At 41.4% G+C, this 27,342-nt stretch overlaps 1 protein-coding gene across 4 annotated transcripts in view; it reads left to right on the top strand.

Moving 5' to 3' along the window:
* MCTP2 (multiple C2 and transmembrane domain containing 2) overlaps positions 1-27,342 on the top strand; it is a gene marked incomplete at its 3' end in the record, with an annotated part of 246,209 nt that overhangs the window by 66,150 nt on the left and 152,717 nt on the right. For all 4 annotated transcript variants that reach the window (XM_081228579.1, XM_081228580.1, XM_081228577.1 and 1 more), the window contains exons 3-7: positions 823-885; positions 2,266-2,374; positions 24,223-24,365; positions 25,104-25,180; positions 25,668-25,779. In XM_081228579.1, the coding sequence (XP_081084705.1) occupies positions 823-885; positions 2,266-2,374; positions 24,223-24,365; positions 25,104-25,180; positions 25,668-25,779 (504 nt within the window). The remainder of the gene's footprint in view (positions 1-822; positions 886-2,265; positions 2,375-24,222; positions 24,366-25,103; positions 25,181-25,667; positions 25,780-27,342) is intronic.

Here is a 27,342-nt window from a genome sequence, read left to right as displayed (position 1 = left end):
GCTAATGTGTCCGACAAACGGGAACATCCCTAAAATGCTGGGAGGCCTTTTGCTCCTTTCCCTTCCACTCTGCCTTTCCATGCAGGTAGCTATCCTCACATCTAACCCAGAACCTTCATAAAATCCCAGAGCTCCTCTGGACCCCACTTGGGTGCATATGAAACCTGATAGAATGCAAATGTTTACTGCGTCCCATACTAACTGCTGAACCGCACTCACTTCATTGCCTGGTGGCATCATTTCCTAGGTTATCAGAGGCATATTTAAGTAGGAAACATAGACACCTCCCAGTCTGGATCATTTGTTGAGAATTTGCATTTCCTTACTCTTTGGTTGGTTCTTGTACAGTTGCTAGACCCATGAGGTTATGGTTGGAGGAAGGTCTTTGTGGTCACATTTGAAATGTCTCTGGTACCTGATAGCCCTTTTCTCTTTGATGGCTGGGGGACCAGGCAGGTCCTCGATGGAGGGACCTGGCAGAATGGCCCTGCTGCTCCCACTGCCTCCCCTGGGGCAAAGTTGCTGGCACGCTAATGACTTGGATGAACTACGGATGCCTCAGCGGCCCTTCAGGAGAGCAGAATCGGCCTCATCCACATGCTGATCAATGACTAAGAGGGCAGAGGCTGCAGCCAGATGGACTCCAGTGAGTCAACCTTTTACTGCCAAGACTTGCCACACACTCCTGCATTTAACTATGCATTTGACTATGCAAATGGCAGCTTCAAAGGGAAACACCTGATACAAGGATATTCTTGTAGGTTGATATTCTTTTGGTTTTTTAAAAGCAGGGTTATTATTATTTTTTCTTCTTGTTTACAGAAGCTCTGTGGAAGTGGTGATCTGAATGCCTCTCTGACATCCCAACGTTTCGAAGAGCAATCTGTAAGTGGCATTCCTTAAAAACAAACAAACACTAAAGTAAATGCTATAAATATTTCTTATCAAATGTTTGGATCTTTGCCTCTTTTATTTCTAAAGGTTGCTGAACTGTTACCGCCCACAAAGACAGGCCTTGCAAATTGTGGCTGGAAAAGATGAATTCAGTGTCTATTGATTTGTCAGAGTGGGATAGATTCTTCTAAAAATACAGAGCCATGAAATTGAGTGAGATGGTACAGGAGACAAAGCCATTTTGAAGTGCTTTGAAATGTGGACCGAGAAACTTTCAAAAGAACGCTGTCGAGAGTAACTTAGCCACAGATCGATACATTGAAATTCAAATAAGTGAACGATAAATTATTTTATTTGTACTTTTTCTCTCAAAAGACACAAATTTGCTCTTTTCAAAACTTGAATTGGATTCGTTTAAGAAATATTCAGAAACCAAATTTGATGTTGTGGCTTGTAGGAGTTGATGCATTCCTGGAGAGGAAAGTGAACTTGGTGGGAGGTGAGACTGTGTGGGTAAGTGTAGGAAACACTATAATGGGGACCAGGGAGTGAAAGAAAAATATGCCACAGGCAGGAGAGCAGAGAGGAAGTGTCTCCCATATGGACCCAGGGGTGGGGCACATGTTGGCTGGACATGGATCAGTAGGTGATCAGCTGAGTAGTTGTGAATGGGAATGTTTTTATTACATGTGCAGGAGGTGTACCTGAACTGATGGGGGTTGGTGGGGTGAGGGGAGAAGAGGAGGGAGAGACATCACACATCCGAGCTGAGAGGTGTGGACCAGGGTCGTGGGAACCCACCCCATAGCTGGACTTCTGCATGCTATGTCCTCTCTGGGTTCTCCACTGGGAGCTGTAGGATAAGGATCCTGCAGGGCATGGGTGAGTTTAGGGGGATGTCAGATGTCGGCATGCAACTTACCTGCTTCTTCTTGGGAAGTTAATACTGTGAAGCTATTGTCACGAATTCTCATAGAATCCCACTGGGGAGAAGGATAAAGAACAGTGTAACCGGGCTTCCCTGGTGGCGCAGTGGTTGAGAGTCCGCCTGCTGATGCAGGGGACACGGGTTCGTGCCCCAGTCCGGGAAGATCCCACATGCCGTGGAGCGGCTGGGCCCGTGAGCCATGGCCGCTGAGCCTGCGCGTCCGGAGCCTGTGCTCCGCAACGGGAGAGGCCGCAACAGTGAGAGGCCCGCGAATGAAAGAACAGTGTAACCATGTCATCAGCATGGGTGGGTGGGAGTGGAGGATGACGCTCACAGATTTGCCATTACAGTGATCATCTTTTTTCCTTAAATGAAGAGTGTTTCCGACATTCTGTTTCTTGGACCTAAGACAACTGACTTCAATGGCTTCTCCATCTGTGCAGACTCTCGGGGAGGCCGGCGACGGCTTGAGTAACCTGCCCAGCCCTTTCGCCTACCTCCTCACCATCCACCTGAAGGAAGGCCGGAACCTGGTGGTCCGGGATCGCTGTGGTAAGGCCTGGCTCTGGGTGCCCTTGGTATCCTGCAGACCTCTTCCTCTCAACCCTCTCGTCAACCTTGCTAGTCACCTTTTTCCATCTCAGCATGGCTGGTGCTAGACTGGAGCTCAAATCTAAGCTTCTCCAGGTATCAAGGTATTTGCATTGAGTTATTGAAACACATGGAATCTTACTGTCCTTTTTTTATGATTAATAATAATAATCAAATATTGATGATCACCTAAAGTTATTGTAGAATGAAATAAGATCGCTGTAAGTGCTTTATGGCTGGCATATAACAACTGCTAAAGAAAAAGTTTCCTTGATCCTAGTTTAATTAATCCATGAGAAATATGTAAATACATTCTTGATCTGAGTTAGCAAACATACGCATAGATGGAAATGCCCTTTGAACCACTCTCCTTCCTGCCCTGAAATCCCACTGGGCTCCCCTCCCTCTGGCTAACATCTGTTATGATGTTATAACATATGTGATTGATTTGTTCACCTTTGCTACCTCTTTCTGTGCATTTACACACACATATATTTCTTAATTAAAGTGATATTTTAATATCGTTATTCTGCAGTATTATTCTGCATATTCCATATTCTGCACTAAGTTTTTTTAAACTTTACAATATGAATTAAAGATTTTCCATGCTTTTCCATGTAACTATATCTCCCTTCTTTTAAATACTAATAGTATTCCATAGTATGTTGTGTTAAATATCTGTTTCTCTGCTGCTGATAGTTTTTTCTTACTTTCTCAGCCATATAAATGATGCTGTAATAAACGTCCTGTGTATGGCTCCATACACAGATAAGAATATATCTTATATTAAAAATAGTGTATGTTTAAGAGCAGACAGCGGAGCCAGACTGCCTGGGCTCAAACCTTGTTTTTTCCATTTATTGCTATTTGATTTAAGAAATGCTCCTGGACCCCCCTATGACTTAGGTTCCCCATCTGTAAAACAAGAACATTAGTATTGACCTACCTTATAGGCTTTTAGGAGGATTGAAGGTAGTGACTTAAAACTTTGTTGGGCTTCTAGCACTTAATAAAAGTTAACTGTTATGAGCAGCTCAGGGCAGAACCTAGAAATGCAATTACAGGATCCTGAAGATGCACATTTTCAAATGTAAGAGATACTGGTACACGGGCCCCTAAAAGGTACAGAGTATGTCCTCTCCTACACTATGGTTATGTGTTCCCTACCTTGTCACCATCGAATATTTCCTTTTATCACTCTGCTTAGTTTTTGGCAATCTTCTAGGTCAAGTGTCCACTTGTTTTAAGTTGTGCTTCGTGGATTATGATGGTGATGAACATGGCCCTTTGTAGTTCCTCTCCTGTGAATGGCTCTCTGTATCCTTTGCCCAGTTTTCCATTGAGCTTTTCCTTCTAAATTTTTGTGAGTCTTTAAAATTTTCAGCATTCATTTGTTGGTTGGGTGTTGCAATTTTTCTTCTCCAGTCTATTGTTTACCCCTCATTTTTATGGCCTCTTTTGTCCTTCAGAGGTTTTACATCTCATTACAGGTAAATATATCTGTTTTTCCTTTGTTGTCTCTTTTCATTTATTTCTTTTAGTAGGTGGGAGCTTTTTATTCTAAAGAATTTTGTGTCTTTCTCCAGGTCTTTGCCAGTCTGTCCTAGTAGTTCCTTTCTACTTTGTTTTGGAAAAAACTGTGAAACAGAGGATGGGTCTCCCTTCCATTTGTCTTCTGTGTCTCTTACTTTTTCTTCCTCATTCTTGCCATTACATTTTTTTTTTTTTCAGGAAGAATTCCTCAGCCGGGCCTTCCAGCTCACTGTTTTCTCGTCAGTTGTTATGACCATTGTGATATTCTGTTCATCTTTTGAGTTGGCTTTTTTTTTTTCATTTTTAGAACAGTCTATTTCATGCATGAGATGTTACTGTCAGCTTTGAGAGCATTAAGTATACATTGAAAATCTCCTGTTTGGTGCTTTCTCCCTCGGATATCCTTGGGTTGTGTTTTCCGCGCCTCTTTTTATTTGTGTGTCCCTGTTGCCATCTATGGATGCTGTTTTTGCTTACTGTGTCCTGACTTCACTGAGCATGAGCAGGGTTGGGACATGCAGCCAGACAGGGAGAGCCAGTCGTTCAGGCCGGCTCCTGGTGATGCCCCATTATGGAAAACCTTCCTCAATGGCTTCCTGCCCACTCTCACTTTTCCTGCTTGCAAGTGCCTTTGCTAGTCACTGCTTGGCACCAAAGGGACAGGGCAGTGCTGGGCCATCCAGCTGCTCTATGTGTGCTGTGCCAACCAGTCACCATGGTACTTGCTCAGGCCATCTTCTGCTTCCTGTATCCACTGCCTCCAAGCTGGAGCATCCCTGGTTCACCTGCCTTCCTATCCTCTTGGCCCACATCTGCCCCTGAAACTTTTTCTGCTGTGACTTTCTACTGCTCCTGTTTTGGACTGTGGGTTCTTCCATCAGTCTGATCTCACCAACTTCCATCTTTTAGATCTGCATATACCCACTTTTTAAAAACAAAATTACTATCTTTCTTTTTTCTGTCTCTTTCTCTCTCTCTCTCTTTCTCTCTGTCTTTTCGTAATTTCTCAGGATTTCAAAATGGTGAACAAATTTCACTTTCTACTTGTTGGTAAATAGTGTTTTCTGTCAAAGTTATAATTTCTTATCCATCGGTTGTGCGACTTCTTGTGTACTGTCATTGTGTACTACTATTATAAATGTCTGCATCTTAATAGATAGCTCTCTTAAGGTTATTTTGAACGATTTGGGGCAGATAGCATTTTGTACCTGAAATCACATCTGAGGGACACGATCATAAACTAGAGTGAGGTGCCTGCCCACAAATATCCTGACTCTTGCTCAGAACCTGCAGTGTCCAGTGGATGCTTCTGTCAAATGATGATCATTATGGAGCTCGATTTGGGACAGTTTATCTGGAGATTGGAAGTGTGTTCCACAGAGAGCGCATTTAACTTTACTGGAAAGAAAGTGCTCTAAACCTTTAAAATAACTGTCCTGTTGTAAATTTTTGGAAAGCTCCAATATAGTATGTAACTTCGGGGCTGTGCCCAGGCCTTGGACCTCTTCCAGGGCCAGCTGCCCCTTTTCCAGTTTTGCCATCAGTTCTGATTATTTATCCCTAATTGATGTGCGTGATCTGGCCACACCACCCTTGATATATCACACCAGTACACTTACAACAGATACTCAGGAGACAGTCAGTAAACTTGGCAGATGACAGGAGGAGCCATTGCCTACATCAGAAAATGACCAAAACAATAGGGTTTTTGTGTGCCTACTCCACACCTCACTGCTTCAGGGCCAAAGGAGAGACTGTAATCTGTGCTCTAATCCCATCAATAGCATCTCTATCTTCATAGTTTCATCAGAGTTAAGCATCATATGACAATTTGGCTTTATCTTGTGTCAACCTAATATAATCCAAGGATAAATACCTAGTAAGGAATCTAGATCATAACCTGTTTTAGCACCTATATCTTTTATAACCAGTAACATTGTTCCTGTCTCTTTTATTTATTGGGAAGATTAATCATTATCTACGAAGAAAACATCCCCCTCTCAGCAAGAGCTTCTTCTAGACTTTGCAGTGTGGTGTGCCTTCCTTACTGTGACTGTGTTCATGACTGCTTGATTTTCACAAGTATTAGGGTAGTGATCAGGGCATGTTTGGTTGATTTGTGCAGGAATCATAGTCACTGCCTCCTGTGCTTGCCTCCTTTGCCCCGGACTGACATGGCTTATTGCTATGCCAATATTTTCTATGGAGCCCAGCCCAACCTCAGAATTTTATCCAGCACAGTCCTTTTGGCCAGTAGTTCTCAAATTTGAGTGAGCATCAGAACAACCTAGAGGGCTTATGAAAATACACATTGCCTACCCCCAGAGGTTCTGATTCCGTAGGTCTGGGGTGTGGCCCGAGAACTTATATTTCTGACAAGTTCCCAAGTGATCACGATGCAGCTGGTCCAGGAACCACCTTGTGAGGACCACTGCTCTAGACACTGGGTGGTAGCACTTGAGCAGAAACACGTGCTTCTCCTGGTAGGGAGAGTTTCAATTCCCGATTAGACACAGCATTTTCTTTTCTTGGGGCTGGACCTCATTATGCATTTGCACTCTTACTCAGTTTGTATTCTCTGAACATAATTTAACTTGGTATTCACCTCATTAACATAATTAGGTACAGAGAACGGTGTGATGTGCCAAATATAAAAGGACTTGTGAATTATCTATGAATTTACACTATGCTGTATCACATGTTCTCTGATTCTCTGGATATAGGATCGATAGCCGATAGTTTCAGTACTAAATATCCTTCAAGATCTATTCAAATGGCATTTCTATCTAGTCTTTTATGCTTTTCACAGACATAAGCTCCCTGTCATCTCGGTCCTATGAAAATTTTACCTCTATAAACCATATACCTTTACCCTCAGTTGGATAAATGCCTGGCCCTCCCTGTTACTATTAGTGCTATATTAGCTGGGTAACCGTTTTATTCATCTTCGTATGCCATACTGGAGGTTTATACATAGAGTGCTTTTAACACATTTTAGTTCTTCATTAGGGAAATCCAACTTAAGTGCTGGACTTAAAGACAAGGAGTATTAAAGACTATCGTGAAAGGGAAATCATCTTCCCAGGAGGGAACAGAGTTCCTTCACTCACACCTTGACTCTGCAAGCGTTTATTCAGTCCCTTCAGTGAGATGAGCATCACACTGGTACTCGACTGGGACCTAGTGATAGAGTCCAGAAAAAAAGACTTACTTACAAGCAACCCATTTAACAGAAGTCCTAATTCAGGTGATTGAAGTACAGAGACGAAGTGACTTGACCAGGGACTTTCAGGGAGGCAGTGACTGAGGCAGGACTCACCAGAATGGGTGGTTCTGGGGGACAAGAAGAGGAATGAGACATTACCATCTACTTCTTGGCTTGTGATTTCTGATGGCGACTCACTCACTCAAGTGGAATTTACCGATCTGCAAAATGGGCATGATGTAGCTTGTCTTATAATGTAGTTGTAAGAACTGAAAAAAAGAAAGTGTATATAACATAGTGCCATACATAGAGAAAATAGTCAATAAATGATAGTGTGTCTGTTATGGTAATTAATGAATAATGATAATGAACTTGGCCCATGATCCTGACTCCCATTGCAGAGCTGGTTCCTGTGATCCGTGTCAGCTTTCCCATCAGTGACCTTGGACACTTGGCTGTTAGTTTGGGTTAATTTGTCAGTACCCTTGTGCTCTCTCTTTATGCCCCGTCTTCAGCATAGGAGTTGATTTATGCTCTATTTTACATATATTCAATCATGTATTTTATATTTGTCTAAAATATAATCAATTTGACCAAATATTGATTTCACTTATGACAGGGATGCCTTCAAAGTGTTGTTGAAATGTGTTGTACCCTTGACTACAGAGGACCTGCTCCAGGATACTTAACCCAATTGTGCCATCACACTTTGTGAATTTTTAGGGAGAAAAAAATTTTTTTGATGAATCATTCTCTGGTGAGGGAAGAGGTCAGCATTTTCTTTGGATTATTACATAATCATTGTTGCGTAGGTAACATTCCATATAGAACATGGGTTGGCAAACCTTTTCTGTACAGGGACAGAAATGAATATTTTAGAGTTTATGGGGCATAGGTCCATAAACCTAGTGACAGCTACTCTGCTGGTCTAGTGACCAAACAGCCATAGATAATATGTAAACCAGTGGACATGACCATGCTCCAGTACAACTTTATTTGTAAAAACAGGCACGAGGCTGGATTTCATCCATGTCCAAAATTTGCTGACCTCAGTCTAGAATAGACTAGATCTGATTTTGGATTTTCTCTTGGAGAAGCTGCTTTTTAGAGTAGCCAAGTACATCTTTATTTAAAATAAGGAGGTGTAAGCTAATCAGGAAGTGATCAAGTTGTGAAGCTTATGTTTTCAAATGAAGTATCTGGAAAACATCTCAGTAATGTGACATAAAATAATGCAGAAAAATCTGGAGATGTTGGGTAGTAAAAAGTCTTTTTTTCCCCCCTGTATTTTCACTGGGCAGTAAAGTGAAAAGTCATCATATCTCTCTCAAGAAAAGATGTTTCTGACATACCTAAAGAAAGGATGTTCAAAGGCCCTTATAGGGTTTGTGATTGAGGACTGGAAACTTTGTCACTTGGCCCATCCAGAAAGAAGGAGGAGAGCCTCTCAGAAACAGGGATCCCCCCAACTTCTCACAGGGTTATGAATCCATCAGCCAGGGGCTGGATGATGGCCTTCCCTGGTGTAAAGAGTTCTGTGAACATTTTATTTAAATCTCTCACTTCTCTGGCTCAAACACAGGGCTGGTTTGTTAAGTAGACTATCAAGTTGTGATTTTGAGATTTTCTGGGAGATTTGGTGAAGTTTGTTATACTAGAAAGTTGCTAATTCTAAACGATGTACAGGTTTAGCAATGGTGTCAGGAACGTACTGTTATGTAGTCGCCACCCAGAGCATCCCAGGGTCTTTAGCTGTCAACTCTGCTATCCCTTGTACAGAATAGATAGATAGGGGTGTGTGTGTGTGTGTGTGTGTGTGTGTGTGTGTGTGTACACTGAGTAAACCCAGCAAAACCCACAGCTCATGAAAAAGAACTGGAGTTAGTGAGTGACTAAGCAATAACTCACCTCGCTGTCATGAACATGCCTGTCCATCTATGGGTCACTGTGGATGTAAGACCAGCATCGTGCAGCGCTGAGAGGTTTTGATGAGGTCCCTCTGGAAGTGTGGCCACATTGAGAAGATTGCCTCTTACAGGTCATTTTCCAGTTCCTCGGGAATTTCTCTTCGATTCCCTGGCATGTAGTCCTTCAGCTTTGACTAGACTTGACCCACTGTTGGAGAGTTCTGTGCTAATTAAACAGCCTCTTTTTTTTTTTTTTTTTTTCCTTTGCTGGGCCACTTGGGTTGCTCCAGTGGTCTTTCTAGGAATGAGCCTTACTTGGATGCTGTAAAATGCCCAGGCATTTCCTGAAGCCCATCTTCCCAAGCCGTCTCTAGGAGAAAACCTGAGCCCTCCCTGTCTCTCTGCTCTGTCCCGGTTATTCCCTGTTGCCTGTCTGCTGGTCACACCTTCCCTCCTTTTCTGTCACCTAATTTTCCTTTGCTCTATCTTTCCACTCCTCTCCCTCATCCCAGCTTCTTCCTTTTACTCCTTTATATTTCCCGTTTCCTTCCCACTTTTTTTCTGGGAGGTTCTACAGACTGTATTGTTTTTGACCAAACCAGACACCTGTATTAAGTTCTCCATCTGAGCCATTGTCCGGTTAACTCTTGGGGGTCCATAATTTTGAGATTGGTAAAGCAGAAGGAACGTGGTAGGACCAATTCATTTTATTTTATTTTATTTATTTATTTATTTACATCTTTATTGGAGTATAATTGCTTTACAATGGTGTGTTAGTTTCTGCTTTATAACAAAGTGAATCAGTTATACATATACATATGTTCCCATATCTCTTCCCTCTTGCGTCTCCCTCCCTCCCACCCTTCCTATCCCACCCCTCTAGGTGGTCACAAAGCACCGAGCTGATCTCCCTGTGCCATGCGGCTGCTTCCCACTAGCTACCTATTTTACGTTTGGTAGTGTATATATGTCCATGCCACTCTCTCACTTTGTCACAGCTTACTCTTCCCCCTCCCCATGTCCTCAAGTCCATTCTCTAGTAGGTCTGTGTCTTTATTCCCGTCTTACCCCTAGGTTCTTCATGACATTTTTTTTTCTTAGATTCCATATGTATGTGTTAGCATATGGTATTTGTCTTTCTATTTCTGACTTACTTCACTCTGTATGACAGACTCTAGGTCCATCCACCTCACTACAAATAACTCAATGTCGTTTCTTTTTATGGCTGAGTAATATTCCATTGTATATATGTGCCACATCTTCTTTATCCATTCATCCGATGATGGACACTTAGGTTGCTTTCATCTCTTGGCTATTGTAAATAGAGCGGCAATGAACATTTTGGTACATGACTCTTTTTGAATTAAGTGGGAGAAAATATTTGCAAATGAAGCAACTGACAAAAGATTAATCTCCAAAATTTACAAGCAGCTCATACAGCTCAATAACAAAAAAAGGACCAATTCATTTTAAGTCTAACTGCTTCACAGTTTGGTTGACATATAGAGAGTGTTGAACCCTGGCTCAGTGTCCCATGAAAGGGAATGTGGCCAAGAAATATTTTGGTGTCCTCGAACTGGTATTGCTAATGCCAGCAGCCCTGTTTTCTAGGCCTGGCATGAGCACCATGTGACATGGGCAGGCCTCTTGTCTTGGAAAAAACGCTCCACTCCAAGCTTAAATCCTGGAGCATTAATTCCTGGAAAACAACGCCCCTTTCATTGAAACCCTGTGTTTTCCCTTGATGTGAAGGGTAGTTGCATAGTGTCCTGCTGTGCACTAGCATACTAGGTTACTGATGCCCTCTGGTGGCCACATTGCAATACTGCAAAAGGGAAAGAAAAGTCCATTGCAGGAGTTCCCTGCAACATCACTAGGGCATACACATCACTTCAGCTGTAGGCCTGAGGGCTGAGGGTTCATGGTCGTCTTCTTGATGTGAGTTTTAGGCAATGACAATTCGTGACACATTCATCCAGCAAACGGTTCTCTAATCCCAGCCCAGGTAGACTGGGACAGCTGTTTTTAGAGCAGGGACAGGTACTTTTGCAGATTATAGGAAGAATGCATTGGATAAGTCATTTTCCTATTTGAAAGGAATGGTTTAGACAAAAATTTTTAAAGATCTCCCACTAGTGTGAAAAGTTGGCCATGCAATAGGGGTTTAATAAATTACGAAACTGCTACCAAAATGTTCAAATGTCAGGTACCTCTGATTTGGGTCCTGTTTGCCTCTTGCGATTTAGTAGGCCGATTTTAAAGATTGTACCATTTTTATGATTATATATTTCTTCTTTAAAAAGGAAAGGATGCTCTTGTATTAGACCTAGAGAGGAACATTCTCCTCATTGCAGCTGTGATTGGGGGACAGGCTGGATGTTTCTAGAACTCTGTGTTATATGCTGAGGAGCAGCCGTGTAGCTTCCCAGCAGGTGTGCTGTGAATGGGGTACACTGAGGGTTCACCCCTCTGCCTCCAGGCAGCTCTGTGGGCTTGGGCCAGACCCTCAGCAGTCTCTTCTGTATACTCTTTGCTGCCCAACACAGATGACCTTGTTTCTGCTAGGATGGGAAGTGTTGGGGGCACTGGACAGTGGGTCAGCGTCACAGACTCGGGGCACAGACCATTTGAGTTTGAATACCAGCTTAGACATCATCCAGCAGTGATTATGGGGATTAACCTGGTGCATGTGCTTATGGGGATGTGTGTGTGGGAGGGGTGGCATAGCCATGTACAGTGGCCACGAGCTATTCTTATTGCTGTGTCTGGTTCTAGTTATTCTCCTTTCGGTTTTATTTCTGTGTGTTCCCTCTGGGAAAGGCAATGACTTATGGCATTTCTGTCAATTTTATTAGGGCCCTTCTTCCCAGTTTCTTGATAATTTGTCCCACCGTTTGCACACCTCTTGTTTTTCTCTTTAGGTTTTGTACTTCTCACCCCCTGCCCACTGCCAGCAGGGCAAAGGGTTGGTTAAGGTTGTTTTCTGAGACCAGTTCCTGCTTTCTTGTCATTGCAACAGCAGAAATGAAAGAGACACTAGTTTTTAAGGGTGCATTATTTGAATAAGAACTCCATTGTGAATTGATGGTTTTATTTTCTTCATCTTAAATTTGACTCAGAAGATGCCCCTCAAGTTTCATAGTGACCAACATGGGAAAGCTTGGTGTGGATGAAGTCGTCCCAGTAGGTCATTACTTATTGGAATTTTTTACTGAATGTACTACACTGATCTGATTTTTTAAAAAATACTGAGTTCTAAAGTAAAATAGGATCTGACTTCAAATTACCTGATGATTTGCTATTTTTGCTTCACATATGTATTTCTTCTGTATTATAAAAGTTTTATTTTGAGAAGAAATTAAAAACAGTAGTACACCTTTCTTTGTTTAATTAATGTTCCAGTTTAGGTTATCATTCCAGATTTTAATTACTAGTAATAATGCTACAGAACACATTCTTGTGCCTACATCTGTGTGTCAAACTTTATTTCTTTGCAAGTCATTTATTGCAGTGAATTGGATGTTTTCTGTCACATAATCTGACATCTCAAGATTCTACTTAACGGAATTGCCGGTTCACTCTTGAGAAACACCTCTATTTTGCTCACCCACCAGGAGCGTGTGAGTGTTCCACTTCCCGTTTCTCACCTCCACTGTGTGTAGATTATCTATGTCAATTTCGATAGAGAGGAAGTATCGTCTTGGTTTTGTTTTAATTTGTGCTGAGAACTTTGGACCCTGAGATATATTTGGTTAAGAGATATTTGCTTCTCTTTTGTACACAGCCAACTCCATCCATCTCTGTGGCTTATTCTCCTGTTTCCTGGATATGTTCATGTATATTTTTCTAATTTGCCATTTGCCTTTTAGTTTTGTTTATAAAGTTTTTGTTGCAAACCTCTTTTCCAGTCTTATAATTTTATTCTGGAGAGTTTCCTTTCTTCCTTGCTTCCTATGCTTTTGTACCTTGAAAGGCCTTTTCTCTCTTGAGAGAGATGCATTAACCTATATTTATTCTTTTCTGTCTGGTTTTACATTTTTTTCATTAATCTCTTTGATCTGTATCAAGTTTATTTTGATTTCTTGGCCCAGAGTCGGAACTTAGTTTTACTTTTTGCCAAATGGGTGTTTAATTAACTAGGACTAAATTTTCCTTTCCCTAATGATTTGATGGCCACTTTTTAATTGGGTATTAAAATGCAGTCCATATGAGGGTCTGCGTTTTGGATTTCTCTTTGATTCCTATGGATGTGTTGTTTTGTTCCAATGCCAGCACCACATCACGGTTGCACTGTATTGAAGGGTCACAGTCAATACTTTTTATTTTGCAAAAACTGGGGCTTTGCTTCACATTGGAGTACCTACTCTGAGCACCAGATGGCGCTCGATCATTGGTGTGCTTGTGTGGGAACAACGAAGACACATCTGGTCAGCTTATTCAGAAAGATGCTTCTTCATTAGCAAACTTGAAACTTTAAAGATGCAAACACCCATCCTGAAACCCATGTAGCAGTTGGATTTCCTCCACTTGGTGGGTTTTGGTAGCCTGCCAAGGTCCCGCAACAGGGATGGGGAGCCGAGTTTGGGAATCTGCTTCTCTTTACCCCTTTTCCACTAGGATATAGACCAGCATCCAAACAGCCATTAGTGGATTCTCACAACTGAGCTCTTTCCTTTAGAGATTTTTGTTGATAGGTTTTGTTTTGACACTCTGCATCCTCATAGGTTGGTTAGAAGGTCTTGGTCCTCCCCTGCTTTAGATAGTCAATTACCTGTCCCTTCTGTGGGATCCCATCTCCATTCCTATGAAGTATTCTGGAGCAAAACAGGCCTGCTTCCTGTGTCCACTGCTTGTAAAAAATCACCTTAGACCCACCCGAAGATCATTGACTTGAATTTTGCATGCCTTCCATTTGGTTGAATTGGATTTCTCTGTAGGAGAGGTTTTATCTGTTCGTTTCCACACAGACGTATCATAATATGTGCAGCATGGCATGCTATGTTTTGAGTAGTTCTTTTTACTTCCTTTGTTTGATTGTGATGTCGATATGGTGGATTCTGCTAAAGTGCGTGCACGGTTTACCCAGAGGATGAAGTCCACAGAGGGTGTATCTGTGTGTTTCCATGTCTGTGATTTTACTTGTGGCTTAATTTGGAGGTCAGCTACAGTATTGGTCAGCTAATTCCATCATGCCATCGCACCTCAGGTGTCCCCAACATGCTGAATTTGAGGTGGGGAGCATTGCACATGATGGTGAAGGGTATTATTCCAGAGACAATCAGCGTGTAAAAATTTACCTTCAGCCCAGACCTACCATATGTTCGTGAACTCTGGAGTGTGGATTTGGACAAGGCGCAGTGGGGATGGCTTGCTTTGCTACACACTGTCTGGGGCCTCAACCTGGAAGACTTGAGATTTGGGGGATGACTTACTGTGGGGACTTTATCATCTGAAGACTCAAAGGCCCTTTCACGTGCATGTTGGGTGCCTGGGATGGGATGCTTGGAAGAGGAGGACTGTTGCACATGAGGCCTGGCTTCCTCACGGCCTGGTGCTCTCAGAACTGTCACACTTCTTACATCACGGCTCAGGGCGCCAGACGCGAAGGGCCAGTGCCCGGGGCAGGGGCTGTGTCACCTGTTACAGCACAGTCTTGGAAGGAACACAGTGTTATTGTCACCACCCCGCATTGGTTAAAGCAGTTGCCCAGATTACAGGGGACGAGGTAGGCACCCTGCTTCTTGATGGAAGGAGCATCAGTACTTGGAGGTTGTGCTTAGGTATTAAGTGTGGCTGCACTTATGAAAGCTTTAGTGTGCAATGGGTCTGCGACTGAGGCTTGGCTCTAGCAACTCACTAGGCATCCTCATCCTTAAAACTGCAACATACCATTTTAGGAGGAGCGAATGAGATCACATCCATTGTGAATATTATACTAAACTTCAGTCCTGTTGTCTCTTTTCCAGAAAGGTTGGTATCTATTTCATTAGACGTAGATTTATGCCTAAATGATAGCTTGGGCTGGGGACATTTGAAGTATTTTTATTAATAAAGAGGAGAATGTTAAGGTATTAATAGTTGTGTGTACTTTGGCAAAGTGGATTTCTGGAACACCGAGAGCTGATACACTTATAGATCTGGGAGGTTTGACCCTTTATAGAGACTTCAGGCAGCTACATTCGTTGGCTTTCTGGCTTACTCTTAACCTTATTTCCTTTTATCCCCCCAATGCTTTCTGCTCTGTTTATAGTGCTGCATCCTGGCCACTGCCTCTCCTCTCCTTTTTTCTATGTGGTCATGCTTTCCTCTAACTTTTAATTGGGTTCCTCCTCCTTTGGTGTTACAGGGGCAACCATGCATGCTGTCTCTAAGCAGAAGTTTACACCCCTGTAAACTGATCACCTCATCAAGAATAGGGGTGCAGGCATCTCTTCTTAGTGACCACTTCAACAAAAGCCAATTTGTTCAATAATCTACTCACCAAATGGCCCATTTATTGAATCCATCAGTATGTTGACAATGTTTTTCATTCATCTATTTATCATCTATTCATCTCATCCAACATTATTGGATGAGAACTTTTAAAAACAACTTTGGGGCTTCCCTGCTGGCGCAGTGGTTGAGAGTCCACCTGCCTATGCAGGGGACACGGGTTCGTGCCCCAGTCTGGGAAGATCCCACATGCCGCAGAGCAGCTGGGCCCGTGAGCCATGGCCGCTGAGCCTGCGTGTCCGGAGCCTGTGCTCCGCAACGGGAGAGGCCACAACAGTGAGAGGCCCGCACACCCCCCAGAAAACAAACAAAAAAAACCACCAAAAATAAAACAACTTTGGAAGGTCTCTGGGTCATATTAGTTAATCGGCTCTGAAGACAAAGCCAGAACAGCATCTTAAATAATATTTAATTTGTCTCAGGCCAAAGAAAATGATTGAAAGGAATGGACATGGCCTGGCCTAAGCTGAAGATCCCACAAAGGGATGACTAAAGTCAGAGAAAGAATATTAGGGGGAACAGAGGTGGTGAGCAGGCAGAGAGTAGGGCAGGTAGGGAAGTCTTGGGGTGGGGTGGGTGGGGTGCAGGAAGTTTGGGGGGAGCATGGTACAGGGGGAGAATCTGAAGGCCCCACGAGGACCTCACTCTCCATAGCTCTCTTAATTCCCATTGTTTATTCTATACAAACTTTAAAAATAGTCAAAATAAACAGTTTTGGTAAAACTTTATAAATAGTTAAAATAAGCAAGTTTTGGTAAAATTGGTAAATTCAGATCCTCAATCTCTGTAAGTTGGCCACTGGATGGTCTTTCAAAAAAATGGATTTTGGTGAATTTGGTACACTATATCACAGGGTCCAGCCATGGGCAAGCCTTGTCCAAGGTGCTGCTGAGCTGTGGTCCATGGTGGGCTCCCCAAGAGGAGGGGAGTCAATCTCACTGGGAGAAAAGTTCGGGAGTGGTTCAACTGGGATGTGCTAAGTGACAGAACGTGGCCAGCAAGGCCCTTAGATGGTCATGGAGGAAACTGTTCTTCTGAGGCTGGTACCAAAAAACAGAAGCATGTAGCCACCATGTGCAGGAGAAGGGGAATGTGCATGTTCCCTTCATTTAATTGTAGTGGATAAAGCCTGGCTTGGAATTCTGCTCGACTTGAATCTCCTGCTCTCTTAAGTAAAGTAGACTGCGCTCTATAAAGGGAAAGTTGTTTCTCCTGTCCCATGTGACTGAGGAAAAATGCCCTTAAGTTTCCATAAGGCCCATTATGGTTTCTGAAGGGGTCTGTTAAAAAAGCTGCAATTGGACATGGCTTGCTCTGGAAATCTCAGCGTAACTGCTAGAGGGCAGCAGCAGCCGTTCAAAAATCATCACTCGTTTGTTTTCTGAAATCACGTCTGGCTCTTATTTAGCCACCCTTGGAGAAAGTCAGAACTTATGGATCCCATATGAAAACAACTCAGATTTACTTCTTTTTCTGGCAAGAAGAAACATTCCAAATAGGTATATATATTGCAAAGAGTCTAAAGATATGTGTATAAATATAATGAATCTTATTACTCTTAAGCCAGAGGATAGGAAAAAAGTCAAATTTATGCTTTTCATATGTGTTCAAATACTTTTTATGCAGAATGAATTCATCTATGTGTATCTCAGTTTCCCTAAAGACTTAGTAAATAATTATTGACTTGAAACTGAACTCTTAAAATCCCCTGAGAAAAGTTCTCAGGTATTACAAAATGTGAACTTTGTGTAAAATTATGGAGATCATTTCCTTTCATAAGCAAACAACAACTCCGAGAAATGCATTTAATTAGGAAACTTTTCTAGCTTAAGACCACATTTCTTTTGGAGACCCTATATGGCTGAAGTTCTTAACTTGGAGAATGAGCTTTGCTGGTGACAAATAAGTAGGTTTTGTCTACAAATACAGCTTTTGCATTCAATGCATTGGATTTTTAGTTTAAATTAGGAATGCTAGTTTTAAAAACCTATATGATATAGTACATAAACTATATGATATAGTGCATATGTGTGTATATATATATATATACACACACACACACAAATAGATACATAAATGACCATTAAACTGATTTATAGAAATATACTTACGGGCATGGAAGGGGACAGATGTGTTATTGACTGAAGAAGGCAGGTAAAAGAATACAATATGAAGGCTGATTCCTTTTTGTGCAAAGTGTGTGTGTGTAAAGTCCCGGTGTATATCAAGATAATAAGCTTTTCTAGATGGTGGTAATTTTCTTTCTTTCTTTCTTTTTTTAATTAATCTTGACTTTCTGCTTTTTCTACTACCATGGCCATGAGCTGTCATACTAGAAAAAGCAAAGAGAAGGTGTTGGTAATTGGAGTTTCATTACAGATGTATCTTATTTGCATATTGGGCTAGTTCTTGAGCCAGTCCATGTGATTTTGTCTGTTCTATTCAACCACTTCACCTGTTGATACTGCCCATCTTTTCCATAACACACTCAATCCGGTAATAGCCCCTTGGGATGATAAATCGAATGCCAAGGGAACAGAATCTTCAAATATGATGGTTCTTGATGACTTTCTCCTGATGATAAACTTGAGTTATGTGTCCTTCTTGTTGAGCTGTCTGTTATTTTCATAAGATTATACCTGCAAAGTTCTCTGAAATCCCAATGAATCCCCTTAGGACTGTAGGTGGGGCAGTAGCTTGTACTTATGAATACTTAGTGACTTTCAGATTTTAAACGGCCCATTCCTTCCAAGACAGCTCAGATTGTTTCATGAAATTTTCCCAAACCACATGGGATCCCTGTGAGAAGTATATAACATAAGGAATTTTCTCTTCAACTTCTGAAGACAGAGGGGTTGTAAACATCACACCTTTAGAAGGGACATATAGAGACAAATTATCAGTGCATGTTACTTGGACAGCTAAAATAAAGTAAATGAATATTTAATTAGTACCGCATGCATGCTCTCTCCTTTTAAATTAATTGAGTAGTAATACTATAAATAGAAGCACATACTGTGTAAATATTTGGAGCCTCTTGTTAACGAAGTACAGTGGTTCATTCAGTTCTCAAGATAATTGTACAAAGTTGGCATTTTTCCATCTGCAGGTGAGGATAGTAAGGCATAAGGAAATTACGATGCCTAAGGTTATACACTTACTGAAAGGAAGGTCTGGGAGTTTAATCCACCATGCCCATCTTACTTCAAAGTTTATTCGTTTATCATATCTTCATATAATTCACCTACCATGCATATTAGGCAACTCTGGGCATGCATCTCACCTTCCAGAGCTTTGATTCGGAGGAGTTTAATATTATGTTCATAGATGCCCCAAGTAAAATGTTTTCTATATTTAAATAATTTTATGAAATACAGAGTAGAAAAGTTTTAAGCTGTTTTTATTATTGCTTCTGTTTGTCATTAATACAGTTCTTAGCAGAGTTTAATATTTTACTCTACATAGGGAAGTTCCAAGTAAGAAAAGAGTAAACAGCTTTTCCCAGTGGTTTTGATGACATAACCCTTTCAGTCCATGGAGCACCTCGAGGTATGAGTATTCCATGGATCATGCTTTGTGAAACCCTGGGTCGGTGCTTCTTATAGTTTGAGTATAGCTGTCTCCTCAACTCCCCGCTGCTGTATTATCTCAACTACCAGGTTTCTTCGCTTTAGCCTTTTTCTTCTTCCTTCTAAATTATAAGCTGCTGCCAGATTTATATTTCTGAAGCTTGGCTCTGATCATTTTACTCTCCTACTCATAAGTAAACCTGAATTTCCTTCCCTCTCACACTAAAATAATTCCAGATGGACCAAAGACTTAAGTGTAAAAAGCGAAAAGCTGCAAAATCAGTGGAAAGAAACAAGGGTGAACTAACTTAAAATCCTTTAGTGAAAAAAATTCTTCTAAGCAGAATGTTAAACGACAGTGCCATAAATAAAACTGGTAAATTTGCCTAAATAAAAATGGAAATAACTTATTGCAAGAAGTAAGGTAAGTCTAAACAAAGTATGACAAGATTTACAACCAATGGCTGCTTTCCATAATTAAGGGCTCATTCAAATCCATAAGCAAAAGACAAAACCTTGAGCCCATAGGAAAATGGGTAAATGATATCAGTGAGAATTTCCCTGACAAAGAAGGACAAAGGTAGGTCACTAAAATATGAAAGATCCTAAGCTTTACTCTAAATGTTAATGATAGAGAAAAATTGAGATAACTATTTTTTTTACCTGCTGTTTTTTCAAAGTAAAGGTTTATGACATCAAATATTGGTGAGCAGGTAAAGAAAAAAATACAAAACGTATACTCTTGGTGGAAGTGTAAATTTTGATAGACTTTGGAAGAACAATTTGACAATGGCTGCCAGAACCAGAAAACACACATTCATTTGCCCTGCAGTTTTTTTTTTAAATAAATTTATTTATTTTATTTATTTATTTTTGGCTGTATTGGGTCTCCGCCGCCACGCGTGCCCTCTCCAGCCATGGGGAGAGGGGGCCATCCCCCGCTGTGGTACGTGGGCCTCTCATCGCGGTGGCCTCTCTCGCCGCGGAGCACAGGCTCCAGGTGCACGGGCTTCAGCAGCTGTGGCACGTGGGCTCAGTAGTTGTGGGTCGCAGGCTCAGTAGTTGTGGCTCGCAGGCTCTAGAGAGCAGTCTCAGCAGCCGTGGCACACGGGTCCAGCCGCTCCGCGGCATGTGGGATCTCCCCCGACCAGGGCCCGAACTCGCGTCCCCCGTACTGGCAGGCGGACCCCCAACCACTGCACCACCAAGGAAGCCCTGCAGTTCTTTTTGAATATAATCACATATGAACTCAGAGATAGTCATACAAGGATGCTTGTTGTAGTATTGTTTGTGCTAGTAAAAAAAAAAATTAGAAGTGATGTAAATGTTTATTATTTGCTAACTAGTTACATAAATTAAGATACAAGAACACAATGAAAATGTATGCAGTTGATAAAAGAAAAAAAAACTGGTGAATCTTTATTGCTGATGTGAACAGAGCTTCAAGGTACTTTAGTTGTGAAAGCACAGAGTCCAGTGCATTTATTATGATTACATTCGAGTTAAAAACAATTCTTGTATTTTTTCCTGTAAAACACTCAAGAAACTGGTGCATATGAGGAATGGGAATGAGGAAAGATTAAGAGGGTGGAGAGCTTTCATTTCACACCTTTCAGAATCATGAGCATGTATTACACTTGTTAAAAAATTTAAAAAAAGAGACCAGGAAAAACAAAACTACCCTATATTTCTTACACAACAAAAACTTAACTCCTTATTTTGTGACTTTTAAGGCGCTTCAGTCTGACTCAAAACCGGTTTTTTTTTTTTTTTCTTTTCTTTTCTTTTTCTTTTCTTTGCGGTACGCAGGCCTCTCTCACCACTGTGGCCTCTCCCGCTGCGGAGCACAGGCTCCAGACGCACAGGCTCAGCGGCCATGGCTCACGGGCCCAGCCGCTCCGCGGCATGCGGGCTCTTCCCGGACCGGGGCACGAACCCGTGTCCCCTGCATCGGCAGGCGGACTCAACCACTGTGCCAACAGGGAAGCCCAAAACTGGGGTTTTTAACTTTCTCATTATACATTTTTCCCCCTTAATTTCTGGATGAATTGAAATGCTTGCTTGGCACCACACAGATCTAGTCATTTTGGCCTCTTTCCCCTTTCAGTGCCGGTTCCTCCAGCCCAAATGGCCTCAGTCCTTTTCCTCTTGGCCAGATCCACCCATGTTTCAATTCCCATCTCCTTTATTTCAGCCTCCACTGATACCCCAGCTGGAGCTAACCTTTCCCGCCTGTGAACTAGCATAACCCCCAAGTTCTATTCTATTTTGACATTTACCTCTTGGACCTTGGGTTATATATACCATCTGCCTGCTGCCCACCAGGTACAGAAGAAAAGGCTCTGGGATGGATCTTCCTTTGCCACCCGCCTTAGTACTCAGTAACCCTGAGCCATGCTCTGAGGCAACCTGTGTTTGTGGCATGTGAGTGATGTTAGCAGGGTCAAGGGAGGCGTGACCATCCAGAGCATCATGAGCAGAAATAAGGACTGTCCCGCGTCGTTGTCCGGAGTGTGAATTGGCACAGCATTTCTGGAGGACCACTGAGTGGCTGTCAAGTCTGTCTCAGCACACACAGAACCACAGTACCTTTTGCATGGGAGCAGGAAGCTCTGGCTCTGGATGCGTGATGGCTACATATTCTAAATGTGAGGCTCCGTGACTCTGTTGAGTCCACATGGCAGAACGGGTGGCGACCCCAGGAGGGAGGCACCGTCTCCGGCCTCCTAGTTTCATTCTCCTCCCAAAGTTCCACACTACCTCTTTATTCCAAGGAGCCTCATTGTTTATGAAGCGCCCTGTGAAAAAAAGGTTAAAGTCCACCCATTCAGGTGTCATCTCATCATTTGTATAATCTGGGCGTTGCATTCCTGAGCGGCGACCCCTTTTCAGAACCTGCCTAGTTAAGATGTCACTTGCCTGACAGTGAGGCACTTAGGCTCAGAGAGAAAAAATCACTACGTGCCCCCTGCCCACCCCTTCTCAAATTTTCCCTAACAATTAACGCCGTACTCACTTGACACCCTGGTTCCTTGTTTGGCTTTGTAAACCCTGGTCCCTTTTTCTATTAATTCCAGACATTAATATTTTCTTTCACGCAACTGCTGCCATTCACCCATGAAACAGTTTGAACATTATGTAGCTGTCAAGATGCCTGGGGATTACCCAGTATGCTTTGCCTGTGAGAAAGTGACACCACCGAGGCCTGGTTTTGAGATGTTTATTTTGAGAGCACGCTGACAAGCATGAAGGCCTGATCCCAGAGTGGCAATTTCATTTAATTAAAGGCCTCTTTTTATTAGAGTTTTCCCCCCACTTTTTTTTTTTTATCTATATATATCAGAGTGACTGTTAAAATCTGACTTGCCGCAGGTGTTCTCTCGTACTCTCAAAGAGGGGGTATGAACAGATTACTGACTCACTAGTGACTATTCCACTGAATGGCTGGGAATGCCTTCATTTTTACTATCCTGCTCAGAATTGCTGCTTAAGCGTGTGCGAGTACGTGTGTGTCCAGGTTTAAAGTAAAGACTGCTGGGTTTCTGCCCCTTTGTTGCCAAACTTAAAACGTGAGTGTTGGATATATATATGTGTATATTTGTCACTGATGTCTTTGTTTTAAAGTTAGCAGCCTTGCCATACTGGAATGGCTGAATTATCCAAATGATGCCTTGGTTACTCTGCTAAGACTTTTAGCCAATGTGTAGTATCTTGCCCCCAAGTGATGTGACTCCCAGTTAGAATAGTTAGGATAGAATTGCATTCATGTTCAGGAGTTTTCCGTCCTGCAGAAACCTCAGAAAGAGCTGAAAAAGAAAAAATGATTGAAATAATTCATGGTGGGTATTAACGAGTTGGAAATGTTTGTGACAGAGTAGCCTAATTAAATTTTGATGTAATAGTCTTAGACTACACTGGCTTGACTTTAATATCAAGAACTCATGTCAGTAAATCTGTGGAGGCCTCAGTTGGGCATCATCCAAGGCACCTGGAGTGTGTCAGTGAACAAAACAGACTGTTGGTCTTTGAGCACTTATTCAGAGTCTGGTTCACGATGAATTATACCAGCATACCTCCCCAAATTAGATTTGTTTCCTTTCTTTGTAGCATTATCGGCTGGCCTTCATCCATGGCCTCGTGGATTATTCATTTATTTGTGCCTCCTTTATTCATTCTTCACTAGGTAGTAAAGTGCAAATATGTCCCAGTCACTGTTCTGTGTCCCGAGTATGATGGCACACTTGCACAACACATGAATCCTGGTATTATGTTTGTGGGCATTTTTTTCCCCTCAACTGATCTGAAAAATGTGGAGGAGGGTCCATCATCGGCCCTTCTTTCTGCTTTGGACACAGTGGCTCTAGCGGGACATTGTTCATTCCTTTTCAAAGCTTCCCGGGAGGAGGCAGCAGGTCAAGGGCGTTGGCCCGAGGCCGGCGGGTCGGAGGGCCTTGTTGAGGGGCGTTCAGCTCACCAGGGGGAGACAATGTTCTCTGCTTTACCGCAGGTGCGGAGGCGGGGCGAAGAATGACAACTTGGTCAGTTTAATCTCTACGCCCCTGGTTCTGGGGTCTGAGTCCCCAGGCCCCATCTTCTGAGTGGGTGGTTCCAGGGATTGATTGATTTATTATGATTATATTATAAAGTACAGGGTTCTGTTGAGTCAGCCGTCTGGCCAAATGTTTGAAAATGGTTTCTTTCCATTCTCACTGACTCACTGCCATTCTTAGGAGGAGTGGGCTTCTCCCCAGGACTCCTGAGATGCTTGGCTGGTGCTGGTGGATTTTATTTCTTGAATTTTTTGTGGGTAGGAGAGTGATGACATACCCACAATGAAACCAAACAGAAAAAGCTCAAGGAGCCCATTTATATTCTACCACGAAAGGCAAAGAAGAATCAGTCATTTACCCCAGATTGTTTCACCTCTCTCCCCTCTCCACCTCTGGGGCCCTCAGTCTCTGTGCAGGGAGACATTTGTTCTGGGTGTGCTCAGTGAAGTGCTTTGAGCCTGGAGAGTGTGGAAAGAATCTTTACTTAATGGAGATCCTATAGGCTTTTTACGTATATTTTAAAAACCTGTCTTGCTCTCTTTTTCATTTAAAGGCACGAGTGATCCCTATGTGAAATTTAAGCTGAATGGGAAGACTCTGTACAAAAGTAAAGTCATATATAAGAACTTGAACCCAGTTTGGGACGAAATAGTCTTATTGCCAATACAAAGCCTTGATCAAAAGCTGCGTGTGAAGGTAATCCCAGATGACTTTCAAATCTGCTCTTTTATTAAAAACATTTTTTTTCTTAGCCATCTTCGCCCTCTTAAAAGTCAACTTCCCCAAATTCATTCTTGTATCATTCCTAAGCACTGGGTTAAAAATATAAGTATGGAAGGTATTCTTTATACCCTTGGTCAAACTGTATGTTACTCTCAGATCTAGCAGAGTGAAAATAATATCTCCATTGATTGTATTTAAACTTACTGAATGTGGAAGAATTATTACTGCCAGTGCAGTGGTGACAAGTACTAAAGCCTTTCTCAGAGAGCTTTAAGCTACTGGTTGTAAGCATCAATTGCTCTAACATCTGGGTTAAAACTGCATGAGTTGAGTGCAGGATGGGATTGCTATAGAATATTTAGCAAATTTCTATTTAATTGGCAGATATGCTCACTACGGAAAGTACTAAATTTTAATGAGAGACCATTTAAACTACAGAGAGTGGTCCATTGTGCATAATATCTTAATGCATATGAATACTACCTTAAAAGTATTTTCTGTTATTTTGGCCATAGTAAGCAAAATGCACAGGTTTGAATAATTTTGTTCTCTCCATCAGCTTGGTTAAATTCTTCTTTATACTGTGCAAATTATTTTTAGATCTAGAAGACTGAATTCAAAATTCCCAGCCTATTGCATTTATCCATACTTTGATATACTCAGTTGGTTTGCCATATTAATGTGTGTTACTGGCCCCCTTCTTCTTTGTAGGTGTATGATCGAGATTTAACTACCTCTGATTTCATGGGTTCTGCCTTTGTCGTTCTGAGTGATCTTGAGCTTAACAGGTATTGTAATTTTACCATCTAGTTGTTATTAGTGAATTTTAGAGGGAACTCAAGATAATCAAATGACAAAATCGGGATAAATGAGAGTGCTTTAAAATGTGAGTTTTTCTATAATTTTTGCTTTTTAGCTCCCAAATATATATTGGTCAGATATTACATCTTCTATAACATAACCTAAAAGGTGTATTGAATTTTGTACTTTCGTGTTCATTAACCTACTTACCTTAAAATTAAAACAAGTATTTACATTTTCTTTGGGCAGTAGGGTAGAAGAATCAGTTGACCAACTGTTGAATTAGGCAATGCCAAACAGTTTCTCTACCCCTGAAGATGGTTGGTTTATTTTCACTGAATCTGGTGCTTTTTTTAACTTGTGTCTCACCCCTGTTCAGAGGTAGGAGATTTTTATCATAAGCTCCTGATGTATTCTAAGGCTATAAAGTACTACCAATAAGTGCTACCGTCATTTGTTGCTTTTTGCTTATAGAACGACTGAACATATTTTGAAATTGGAAGATCCAAACAGTTTAGAAGATGACATGGGAGTGATTATATTAAATTTGAACCTAGTAGTAAAACAGTGTGATTTCAAGAGACACGTGAGTGTGACCCTTTTGTTCTTTTTAAAATTCTCCATTGCAACTTTTCTTTGATAATTGGGTTGCCAGATGGCTGACATTTTTGTATTTATTTGGGTAGGGGGAAAAACTCTATAGAGACTTAAAAGTACCTATCTGTGATAATGTACACCCTTTCTTTTGGAAACCTGGAAAGAAATCCAGTAAGGAATGATCTCTATTTTGGCTAGGGATGTATTATTAATATTGTAGCAATAATACTATTGCTGTTATTAAGTGTTTATGCTGCTTATGGTTTGCTTGTCACAGATTATACAAAATATGTTTTTTCTAAATGTTAAGGTTTCCATTTACTGTTTTCTTAGGTACTAGATGACTTAGGCATTATTTTGTTATGAAAAGCTATTCCCAGGATTTAGTCAATGTGTTGTACATTACTAAGGTGATCAAGTATACATTTGCAGCATTTCCGTTTCATCTTCCTTTTTCTTTTAGCTACCAAATTTTCTATTGAGAGTTCTTCTGGGAAGACACACATTTAATATTCTCTAGTCTGTTACATGGTCATTTCTAGTTAATGCATTACCTATTAAAGGTGTCTGTAACATCAAAAAGCATTGGATTTTGTGACAGTATGATGGGGACTCTGTTTTTAGGAGAAAATATGTGAATACAAACCATAATCTTATTTTATATTCTGGTATTATACCTTAAAATTCCAAGAATGAAAATGAGTATGAAAGCATCTTGGATTGTCATTTATTTGAAAGGTATTTAAAAAGCCAATTAAAAACAGCTACTTGAAAAAGGACTAAGATGTGTTAAAATTTCAGCATGTTTAGAATCTGGTATGAAAATCTGAAGCCTGTTTATAAAGTAGGCCTCCAATAATACCTCTTGAATTGAGTCAGTGGGGTCAGTGTGGAGAATATTCTTCATTTTGACATTACCTTTGCAGTTAGTTGTAATTTATTTTCATGATGAAAATCATGAGTGATTTACTAGTAAACTCACTGAAGATAGTTTAAAGGAGTAAAAAAAACAGCAAAAAAACTGCACAGTGATTTTTCAATTGCCAGAGGGTCAACTAAACAGTTGCTATTTTTAATCTGAATTCTTTACTTATGAGCATTTACTTGATGATAACTTTGGTGGGGAGATCTCCATTTATTAATTAAGAAGTGGCACTGTTAAAACCTGAGGCCTCAATAACATTGATATATATATATATATATATATATATATATATATTTTTTTTTTTTTTTTTTTTTTTTTTTTTTTTTTTTGCGGTACGCGGGCCTCTCACTGTTGTGGCCTCTCCCGTTGCGGAGCACAGGCTCCGGACACGCAGGCCCAGTGGCCATAGCTCACGGGCCCAGCTGCTCCGTGGCATGTGGGATCCTCCCGGACCGGGGCACGAACCCGTGTCCCCTGCATCGGCAGGCAGACTCTCAACCACTGCACCACCAGGGGAGCCCAACATTGATATTTTGATGCTAAAATATCTTAAACTGATGTCAAAAATAATTTTTTTTCTATCCAACATAGCGACGGAGGGACTTCCTTTAACTTCTCTTAGTTTTG

Source organism: Mesoplodon bidens (genome assembly GCF_964165515.1).
Source record: "Mesoplodon bidens genome assembly, chromosome: 3".
Lineage (NCBI taxonomy): Eukaryota > Metazoa > Chordata > Mammalia > Artiodactyla > Ziphiidae > Mesoplodon > Mesoplodon bidens.
Note: the sequence above shows the minus strand (reverse complement) of the source record. Positions and strands in the feature narration are given on the sequence as shown.